The following is an 11,458-nucleotide window of genomic DNA, read 5'->3' on the forward strand; positions in this document are numbered from 1 at the left end:
GACTAGATGCACGCCTCCACAAGAAAGCAGCGGACATCCGTTGCAACGCACACACCAAGCTGTGACTGGAGAGAGCCCCCTGCCCTCTCACTCCGGGCCGTGGAGCGCCGATCCTGCCAGCACACACCAAGGCCGAGAATGATGCCAACGAAGTCATGTGTAAAAGATAGGATGCCGCGAGACCACCCCACACCAGAGGCGCATGAACTTCAAGCCGGGATCTGAGCTTGCCCACCGATGACGACGTGCCATGACCAGAGAGAACCCGAGCTCCATGACGACACCCCCAGGAGGGTGACGACGCAATGCGCCACTGCCGTCAAGACCGAAGGAATGGTCAAAGATTTTCACCCGGAGCCCTGGCGCAGGAAAAACGGACCTCGACGACGCCCCCAAGAGGGACATGACAGCCACAGGCATCGTCATCGTCGGCGCCGAGCTTTCGCCTGGAGCCTCACCCATGCCACATCGAGGTGACCTAGTCAACAAGCCCGCTAACACACCAAATTAAGCCTCCATATCGCGGGCAGGAGACGTCATTGCTGAAGCATCGCCATCATCAGGATCCCCCGGCGCTCCACTCCACGCCATCCACATAGCCACAGAGAGAAGCCACTGAAGGAAATATGCCCTAGAGGCAATAATAAAGTTGTTATTTATATTTCCATATGTCATGATAAATATCTATTGTTCATGGTAGAATTGTATTAACCGGAAACTTAGACATGTGTTGTCATTTGATGAACGGGATCACATCATTAAGAGAACGATGTGATGGACAAGACCCATCCGTTAGCTTAGCATAATGATCGTTAAGTTTTATTGCTACTACTTTCTTCATGACTTATACACATTCCTTTGACTATGAGATTATACAACTCCCGAGTACCAAAGGAATACCTTGTGTGCCATCAAACGTCACAACGTAAAAGGGTGATTATAAAGATGCTCTACAGGTATCTCTGAAGGTGTTTCGTTGGGTTGGCATAGTTCAAAATTAGGATTTGTCACTCCGTGTATCGGAGTCTCAGGGCCCTCTCGGTAATGTACATCACTATGAGCCTTGCAAGCAATGTGACTAATGAGTTAGTTATGAGATGATGCATTACGGAACGAGTAAAGAGACTTACCGGTAACGAGATTGAACTAAGTATGATGATAGCAACGATCAAATCTCGGGCAAGTAACATACCGATGACAAAGGGAACAACGTATGTTGTTATGCGGTTTGACCGATAAAGATCTTCGTAGAATATATAGGAGCCAATATGAGCATCTAGGTTCCGCTATTGGTTATTGACCGGAGATGTGTCTCGTTCATGTCTATATAGTTCTCGAACCCGTAGGGTCTGCACGCTTAACGTTCGATGATGATTTGTATTATGAGTTATGTGATTTTGATGACCGAAGATTGTTCGGGGTTCCGGATGAGATCACGGACATGACGAGGACTCTCGAAATGGTCGAGAGGTAAAGATTGATATATTGGAAGGTTATATTCGGACACCGGAATGGTTCCGGAGTGATTCGGGTATTTTTCGGAGTACCGGGAGGTTACCGGACCCCCCCTCCGGGGAAGTAGTGGGCCTTCATGGGCCTTAGTGGAAAGGAGAGGAGGGCCGCAACAGTGGCCGCGCCCCCCATGGCAAGTCCAAATTGGACTAGGGAGGGGGCGGCGCCCCCCTCTTTCCTTCTCCCTCTCCTCCTCCTTTCCTCTCTCCCCCTCTTGGAAAAGGAAGGGGAGTCCAACTAGGATTGGACTCTCCCTATGGCGCGCCCCTCCTGGCCGACGGCCTCCTCCCTGACGGAAATATGCCCTAAAGGCAATAATAAAGTTATTATTTATTTCCTTATATCATGATAAATGTTTATTATTCATGCTAGAATTGTATTAACCGAAAACATAATACATGTGTGAATACATAGACAAACAGTATGTCACTAGTATGCCTCTACTTGACTAGCTCGTTGAATCAAAGATGGTTAAGTTTCCTAGCCATAGACATGAGTTGTCATTTGATTAACGGGATCACATCATTAGAGAATGATGTGATTGACTTGACCCATTCCGTTAGCATAGCACTTGATCGTTTAGTTTGTTGCTATTGCTTTCTTCATGACTTATACATGTTCCTATGTCTATGAGATTATGCAACTTCCGTTTACCAGAGGAACACTTTGTGTGCCACCAAACGTCACAACGTAACTGGGTGATTATAAAGGTGCTCTACAGGTGTCTCCGAAGATACTTGTTGGGTTGGCGTATTTCGAGATTAGGATTTGTCACTCCGATTGTCGGAGAGGTATCTCTGGGCCCACTCAGTAATGCACATCACTATAAGCCTTGCAAGCATTGCAACTAATGAGTTAGTTGCCGGATGATGTGTTACAGAATGAGTAAAGAGACTTGCCGGTAACGAGATTGAACTAGGTATTGAGATATCGACGATCGAATCTCGGGCAAGTAACATACCGATGACAAAGGGAACAACGTATGTTGTTATGCGGTTTGACCGATAAAGATCTTCGTAGAATATGTAGGAGCCAATATGAGCATCCAGGTTCCGCTATTGGTTATTGACTGGAGACGTGTCTCGGTCATGTCTACATAGTTCTCGAACCCGTAGGGTCTGCACGCTTAAAGTTCGATGAGGGTTATATTATGAGTTTATGTGTTTTGATGTACCGAAGGAGTTCGGAGTCCCGGATGAGATCGGGGACATGACGAGGAGTCTCGAAATGGTCGAGACGTAAAGATCGATATATTGGACGACTATATTCGGACATCGGAAAGGTTCCGAGTGATTCGGGTATTTTCAGGAGTACCGGGGAGTTACGGGAATTCATATTGGGCCTTAATGGGCCATACGGGAAAGGAGAGAAAGGCCTCAAATGGTGGCCGCACCCCTCCCCATGGGCTGGTCCGAATTGGACTAGGGAGGGGGGCGCCCCCTTCCTTCCTTCTTCTTCTCCCTTACCTTTCCTTCCCTCCTACTCCTACTACTTGGAAGGGCTCCTAATTCTACTAGGAAAGGGGGAATCCTACTCCCGGTGGGAATAGGACTCCCCTAGGGCGCGCCATAGAGAGGGCCGGTCCTCCCCCTCCTCCACTCCTTTATATACGGGGGCAGGGGGCACCCCAAAGACACAACAATTGATCTCTTGATCTCTTAGCCGTGTGCGGTCCCCCCCCCTCCACCATAATCCACCTCGGTCATATCGTAGCGGTGCTTAGGTGAAGCCCTGCGTCGGTAGAACATCATCATTGTCACCACGCCGTTGTGCTGACGAAACTCTCCCTCAACACTCGGCTGGATCGGAGTTCGAGGGACGTCATCGAGTTGAACGTGTGCAGAACTCGGAGGTGCTGTGCGTTCGGTACTTGATCGGTCGGATCGTGAAGACGTACGACTACATCAACCGCGTTGTGATAACGCTTCCGCTTTCGGTCTACGAGGGTACATGGACAACACTCTCCCCTCTCGTTGCTATGCATCACCATGATCTTGCGTGTGCGTAGGAAAATTTTGAAATTACTACGTTCCCCAACACTCCTCTCCCTCCTTTATATACATGGCCAGGGGCACCCCAAAGCACAACAGACAATCTCTTAGCCGTGTGCGGTGCCCCCCTCCATAGTTTAACACCTCGGTCATGTCGTCGTAGTGCTTAGGCGAAGCCCTGCACTGGTAACTTCATCATCACCATCACCACGCCGCCGTGCTGACGGAACTCTCTCTCGACCCTCTACTGGATCAAGAGCTCGAGGGACGTCAACGTGCGAAACGTGTGCTGAACACGGAGGTTCCGTACGTTTGGTACTTGGTAGTGAAGACGTTCGACTACATCAACCGCATGACTAAACGCTTCCGCTTTCTGTCTACGAGAGTACGTGGACACACTTTCCCCTCTCGTTGCTATGCATCTCCTAGATAGATCTTGCGTGATAGTAGGGTTTTTTTTTAATTACTACGTTCCCTAACAGCCACCACCACTGCACCCCCCCCCCCCGCGCGCGCGCGCAAAGCCAAACGTGCAGTCCACCTTCCAGGGCCACCACCCCTAGCATCCAAGTGCTCGCATACCCGCACCACCATCAGCAGCACGCCCGCAAGGGAATCAATCACCAGACACTAGCCAGCCCACGCAGCGGCACACTAGCACCACAGGCCGCTCCGGTCGTCTCCAGCCACCTTCGGTGCTCTGTAGAAAGGCAAGAGCAACGGATTTTCACTGGAGGGCAGCAGAGCGCTAGCACGCACCAGATCCGGTACGATGTCTACCCGACCTGGCCGCCAGCCACCGGAGGAGCAGCATCCGGGAGGCCTCCCGTCGTGGCGTACCCAGGGCAGGGGATTTGGCAGGGTGCTGCCACACACCGCCGGCAACACCCCGCGAACCAGGGACGAGGCGTGACGAGGACGCGGGCAGGCCGGATCCCACCGGCGACAGCGTAGGATGGACGTGGGACGCGAGCCGTGACCGAGGGGAAAGGTAGGGGGCGCATGGCCCAGGTGAGGCTCGAGCACCCGCCGCCGCCGACAACCACCACGGGCTTTGCTCGCGTCGTCCGGCGGCGGTGGTGGGAGAAGGGTGGAGAAGGGGGGCTAGCGGAGCGGTCGCGGGGTCGCCGCCCGAGTCGAACGCGGGGTGATGCGGAGGTACCTAGGTCGGAGTCGCGCGTTAGTAAAATAATCTAGTTTCGGTTCACCCAACACTCACGTTCCTCCTTTTACGACTGAACCGCAATCCATTGCCGGCTCCACCGGCACCCACACCAGCTCCGCGCGCCGCCCCGCCCTATCCGAGCTGCCTCCTCCACCGGGCCATCCCTCTAAGGCCCGCTCTTCTCTGGCGTCAATGGTGCACCCCTCCTATCGATGGCTATGGTCGGTATTTGCTCGGAAATGACCCGAACTACAAGGGTTGAGCGCGCTTTGCTGCGTCGTTGGTGTTGTTGGTTTTAAAAAAGAATTACCCGGTCTAGTTTAAAATATAAGGTGTATGACTTTTTTGAAAGTCAAACTTTTAAGTTTGATAAAATTTGTAGAGAAATATATCAAAATCTATAATATCAAATCGGTATGATTAGATTCATCATGAAATGAATTTCCATACTTTTCTTGTTTAATATTTTAGATATCGATATTGTTTGCTTCGACCTTGGTCATTTTTTTAATGACTTCCCAAAAATCTAATATATGTTTTGAAACTAATTAATTATTTAGTTTGATGGGTGGGGGAAATGACGAAATGTGTTATATTTTTATGTATAATGCGGTGATTTGATGAGACTTTCGTGGTGTGGTTCTGTGTTATCCGCTAACCGGCGTATATTTATGTGGGAAAATTTGACATTGATGGCTGCATGTACTATATTGGTGCTACCGTATGACATGTTGGCGCTTTTTTCTAGATGGTGGGAGGGTGCACGGGATTGATATGTTTTTATAGGCCGACTACTGTTGATTGATTTGAAAAATCATTGGCCCGATCAAAATCATAAACTAATCATAATTGAATACATCAGCTGAATGAAAGAGTTTCAAAATGAGAAGACATAGGGAATTAAAAGAATTGAATGAGAGAGTTCCTTGAGAAATTGTTGACCCGGTCAAAATCAGGCGACTCAATTCTAAATTGAAGATCTCGATTAATTATGAGGCCTTAAAAAAAATAGAAAGCATAACATATAGTATAAAAAAATTAAATAAAAAAGCTTTGAGAAATTGTTGACCTGGTCAAAATAAGGTGATCCAATTCTAATTGAAAAACTCAATTGAATATAGGATCTTTAAAAGTAGGAAACATAGTGTTATAGAGGATGCGTTTCTAGCATGCATACCGTGTCCTGTGCTAATCGAGGAGACATGCAATAAATCACACGAATCACCCATTTTGTCCTTCACTTTGTATTTCAGCTTCGTATTGTGTTTGTATTTATCGCTTTTGAATCGAAAATTCAATATGGGTCGTACTACCATATGGTAGTATTATCGGAGACGTTGGTCCACCTAGGGATCAGTGTGCACAGTTGTATTGCATATTGTATTGCCTTTCCTCACATTAATATTGAACAGTGCCGGTTCTTCTTGTCCGTTGTTCATTACTGATGTGGCCCAGTGGTCTTCTACGGTTTTGCCGCTCCTAATCTTTTCTAGACTGGAGTCCAGTCGCACATGGTCCGCTCGACCCTAGGCACGAGTCGTTTTGCCTATAACTGGCCATACCTCGGGCCAGGCCGGGCTTCAGGCCGGGCCTAGTCAAGCCCGACGCAAAAAACCGGGCCTGGGCTCGGCCCGACCTGGCCATCAGGCCTGTTTTCTTGGTCCATGCCCGGCCCGAACACGTAAAAGCCCGTCAGGCTTTGGGCCAGCCCGGCCCGACCTTCAGAAAAGTGCAAAAATGACGGGTCTGAGCCCGGCCCGGTCCAACCATCGGGCTCAAAATCTAGGCCCGAGCCCAGCCCAGGAGCAGCGTCGGGCCGGACCGGGTCGGGCTTTTTCGGGCTAGGTCGGGCCAGGCTTCCCATGGCCAGGTATAGTTTTGCCCAACGAAATTCATCTCTGTTCTCACATACAGCTGCACAGGCAGTTGTCCTTCCACATTCCTCTCCCCCTCGCACTGTTCCGTTTTAGCGCACCGCGGCAATCACGGCCTCTTTCTCCTCCACCCCCAAGCCATGAACATGGATCTTCTCCCCTTAATCCTATTACCTCGATGCGGCAGGCAGTGTTTGGCCAAATATCCACCGGTGGGAAAAGACCCGGCAATCAGTACAAGTGTATCCTTTGCAGTGTAAGATCTTGAATCCAATCCTTGATCTGGGCTGCTACAAATGATGCGGGCTCATTCCGTTCTTTCTCGTTCTTGCAGTCTGGCAAAAGCTCCATGAACTCAGGGTGGCCCTTTGTACGACGCAGGTGCTGACAGAGTAGAAGAGGTGGAGAAGAATGTGATGTACAGAGCAACTCACAATCGAGCAGAGCGCAGGCTCGTCGACCTGTCTCGCAGCTGACGAGACATCCACATCGTCGTCTCGTGACCGGGACACTAGGTGAGAGAGGCCCAGAAAATTATTTGCAAGATATATGTATTATTTGCTGCATTGATAAGATCTTTTGGGTTCTGTTTTAATGGAGTACTGATCAGCTTGTGCTGGAAAACAGTGTACTGAAATTGTTTACTGGAACGGTTTCAGTTAGGACTTGGCAATTCTTTGAACTTTTGTACTTGCATTGTGGCTGTTGGATTGGATTAATCTGTCTGTGTAGCCTGATGCTTAGTTGTTGACATATTCCCAGTCTTGGAACTTGAAAACTCAAGTCAGTTCAGTCATATAAGTTCAGCTTCACATAGAAGATACCGATTTCTATATTATTTAGGCAATTGTAATTCAGGAAGAAAATTCATGTTGTATCCCGCAAACACTACAGAGAAATTAGTTTCTGCATGCACATTACATTGCTTTCAGGTTTTGTAAAACTATCTTCTTGATTGCAAAACTAGAGGCACGACATTGTGCCTGCTGGATTTATGGGCAGACGCTAGAAGGTTGTCTGAAGCTAGTTGGTGTTTGGTTTTTAATTCAGACAATTCAGTTTTTCAATTTAATACTATATGTTGCTAGTAGAAGACTTTACAACTTCAGAAGCCCAAATCACTTCAGCCTGCTCATTTAAACTTCACAGAGAAGATACCAATTTCTACTATATACCCTACTGTAATTGTTTCGATTAATGTGTGGACAAAATTCAGGCTATATCCCACAACACTGTATGAAAGCTAGCTTTTTCTATGCATTACATTGTTTTGCGTTTTTGGACTTCAGCTTTCTTCTTGATATTTTCATTAACCTGTTGCGGTACCTGTGACATGATGTATGTCTAAGTGCTTCGATGTTTTTGCTAATTCAGCCCATGCGGAGGCGCGGTACACGATGTCGATGCAGTGTAGAGAAAGACCAGAGCAGGACTCCTGACTGTCGCTTCACGGTTCACTTGTTGTTGCCTTGGCCATGTGAATCCCAATTTTTTTGCACTAAGATAGGGTTTCTCGAAAACCCAGTAGTTCTTCTATTTCTGCTAGCTAAACTTGCTCCATAGTAGGAAATCTATTTTGGGCTGGTCTCGCTGTTCTAAACTACAGAAACTGCTTGAACAAAAATGCAGTTAATGTGTTTGGGCTCATATTCTGTTGCCAGCTGCGTTTACCTTAGATTAAGCATCGTACACATATGCGATTATTGTTTTGCAGTGAGTAGAGGAATTGAGTTTAGCTGTGACACTTAAATTTTTAGTCCTATCCTATAGCAGAGAATGAATTTGTGTTTCGACAGAACTCTCAACATGCTGCACTTTCCTGCGCGCTGGGTGACATTTTGGAAACTGAATAGTATGAGCGCTGAACTGATGTACGAAATGCAGCTATAATGGTGAAAAATTACCACCAATTCTCATGTTGATTTACTGAATTTTCATGTGTTGTACATATATCCAGTTCAATATAATTGTTCTATGTTTGCAATTCTAAACGAGCCTTACTGTTTGCTCTTTGCTCCAGGAAAGTGCTAGTACTAAACCAGGTACTTGCATATGTTGTTCATTCGTTGCATCATTTTGAACGACATCAATGCTAAATCTACTAAGCTATAGCACCAGACTACAGAAAACGGTAAATTCGTCACTGTCTTCAGCTGCACACGGTTTCAGTTCAGCATTTTCAGAGGAAGTACATTTAATCACCCGGGGTACTCGTGGATCTGGCTTAATAGTAGACTCCCCGGACTCCGTCGTCACGCTGTACATGCTGTCTCTGTCGTCCGAGGCGGCGGCCCCACTACAGTGCGCTGCCATGGACTATTCCCACAGGCTAGTTCAGTGCGACACAGACTATTCTCGCCGCCACTACATTGCCGATCCTCGGCTACAAACTTGCAATTGTGAACGGATGAGCAAAGACGCCGGCGGTGAGCAAACAGGGCCGCCCATCGTCGCAACAGATGCCGATGCAGACGCGTGCTAGGGACTCTGTGCGGTCGTGTGTAGACAGAGGAAAAATTCTGGGCCACGGTACATGGCGGATGCAGGTCCTGTACCAGCGGTCCATCCGTCAAACTGCACCATCCCGCCCCTTGGGACCTCCAGTACATACAATCTACCCTGGTCCAAAGACAGCTCTGGTGTACAGCCATCTCCAGTACACTAGAATATCTGGCGCTCGCACATGCTCTATCAATGCCCTGCCTACCTACCAATCTGGTCCTTTGGACGGTACAGATAATGAGACTATATGCCGGTATGGCCCATATCGCTGAATTCTGCAAATCAGCCGTGGCAATGGCATTACAGACTTTTCACCGGGTAAACCACAAATAAGCTAGCTGAGGAAACAAGCAGTGAAAAGAATTTGTTGGCTTATCAACTTGGGGTAGGACCGATTTTCACATGAGTTTATTTTCACATCATAACTCGAAAGACGTACCCAAGAGAACGTGCACGGTGAGCATGAACACGCACACATGACACACCGTGCTAACAGCAACATTACGGAACAAGCCAAACTTTGCCGAAACCATAAAACGTGGAACGAATCTCCGACTCGACGGAGGGTGATGCACGTACGCACGAGTCATTGTCGCCTCCATTAGCCATGGAGTCACTTCACTGGTCCTTGTAGAATCGGAGTTGCTGAACGAACTCATCGATGTACCTCTCATGGCAGGCAGTGTCCGCGACAACCTGCTGCCACTTGTTGGCATTGGCGGCGAAGACGCGTCCTGCTTGCTCGTCCACCACGACGGCCCGGACCGTGGACGCGACGCCTTGCCGGTCAAAAGACAGTCCATCCTCCCCGTTCCTCGGCACCAGCAGACCGACCTTCTTCCTCTCCATGAACTGAGCCCCCGTCTGTTGGTCTCCGAAGAAGGGCAGCATGACGAGGGGATGCCCATACTGGATCCCCTCGATGGCGGAGCCCGGCCCGCTGTGCGTGAGGAACGCGCCCACGGAGCCGTGCGCTAGCACCCTGGTCTGCGGAACCATCCCCATCGCCACGAGGCCGCGGCCCTTGATGCGCTCCTCGAAGCCCGGAGGAAGAACGTCTTGGTCGCCGACCTTCCTCAGAGCCCACAGGAACGGCGTACCGGCGAGCTCCAGGCCGATGGCCAGCTCGTGCACCAGCTCGGTGGTCAGCGGCGCTTCGGTTCCCAGCGCGACGTAGACGACGGATTTTGCCGGATGCCGGTCCAGCCATGACACGAGCTCGTCACCTTCATTATTCGAACTCGCCCTCAGAGGCGGCGGCGGCAGCAGGCCCATAGGGGCGAACGGCTTGCCCAGGACGCCCGGCAGCAGAGGCACGGCCTCGGGGTCGAACTCCACGCAGCACCGCTGGGCGACGATCTTGCAGCACTGGTAGGTTAGCACGAAGCGCTGGGGCACGGTCGCCCCTAGCTCTGGGTCCACCACCGTGGACACACGCGGCACGCCCCAGAGCGCGGTCGACGCGGCGGCGAAGGGGAGGAACATCACGGACGGCACGCCTCGGTCGGCGGCGGCGGCCGCTGCCAGGTAGTGGAGGTTGTCGAGGACGAGCCAGTCTGGCTTCTTGCCCTCGTCGAGGAAGGCGGAGAATGGGCCGACGAGGCCGTCGGCGGCCTTGAGTAGAAGCTCGGCCAGGTTGCCGGGACTGGGCGGGAGGTCGGAGGTGGCCTCGGCTCCCTCCGGGAGGCCGTCCACGCGGGGCAGCGGCAGGGCGACGAAGTGGACGCCGACGACCGGCCGGAGCCGGCTGAGGTTGCGCGGCGTGGAGACGAAGGAGACGCGGTGGCCGCGCGCCACCAGGCGCTCTGCAAGCTCCAGCAAGGGGATCATGTGCCCGAACGCGAGCCACGGGAAGATGACGATGTGCATGGGCGAGGACGAGGAGCGGGCATCGGCGTTGGCGTCCATGGTCGTAGCTAGCAGTATCGCTCCAGGTGGCGGTGGATCGGCGTGTGAATGTGATGCCTCTGGCCTCGATGGAGTGTATATATAGTGAGTGAGCCGAGAGCTGTTGATCTTGGCCTGGGTCTGGGTGGCGTGGAGCGGCGTGCACCACGCATGGCACCTACCAAAACGCGACATGAATCGATCAATCCATCCATACTTCGTCCCCGCTAACATGGACCTGGATCGACACAGCCCACCATACTACACTGTAGTACTCGCTCCGTTCCTAAATACTCCTTTCGTTCGGAAATACTTGCTGAAAAAATAGATATATCTAAACATATTTTAGTTTTAGATACATCCATTTTTGTTCACTTCTACAACAAGTATTTTCGGACGGATGGAATATGTACGTAGACGTTTTGGCAGTTTAATTTAGAAACAGAAATATTGTCAAATTGGAGTTTTTACTACCAGAGCTTGTTCTCCTTCCGCTCGGCTATGGTGGTGGTTGGGAGCTGATTGCT

At 50.2% G+C, this 11,458-nt stretch overlaps 1 protein-coding gene across 1 annotated transcript; it reads right to left on the bottom strand.

The window, feature by feature from the left end:
- Nucleotides 1-9,398: 9,398 nt before the first annotated feature.
- Nucleotides 9,399-11,017, bottom strand: LOC125510137 (UDP-glycosyltransferase 91B1-like). The gene has a single exon (XM_048675227.1). It carries the CDS (start codon nt 10,950-10,952, stop codon nt 9,663-9,665), a length of 1,290 nt encoding a protein of 429 aa, XP_048531184.1. The 5' UTR covers nt 10,953-11,017; the 3' UTR covers nt 9,399-9,662.
- Between the last annotated feature and the right edge of the window lie 441 nt (nt 11,018-11,458).

This window comes from Triticum urartu, chromosome 5, assembly GCF_003073215.2.
Source record: "Triticum urartu cultivar G1812 chromosome 5, Tu2.1, whole genome shotgun sequence".
Taxonomy (NCBI): Eukaryota; Viridiplantae; Streptophyta; class Magnoliopsida; order Poales; family Poaceae; genus Triticum; species Triticum urartu.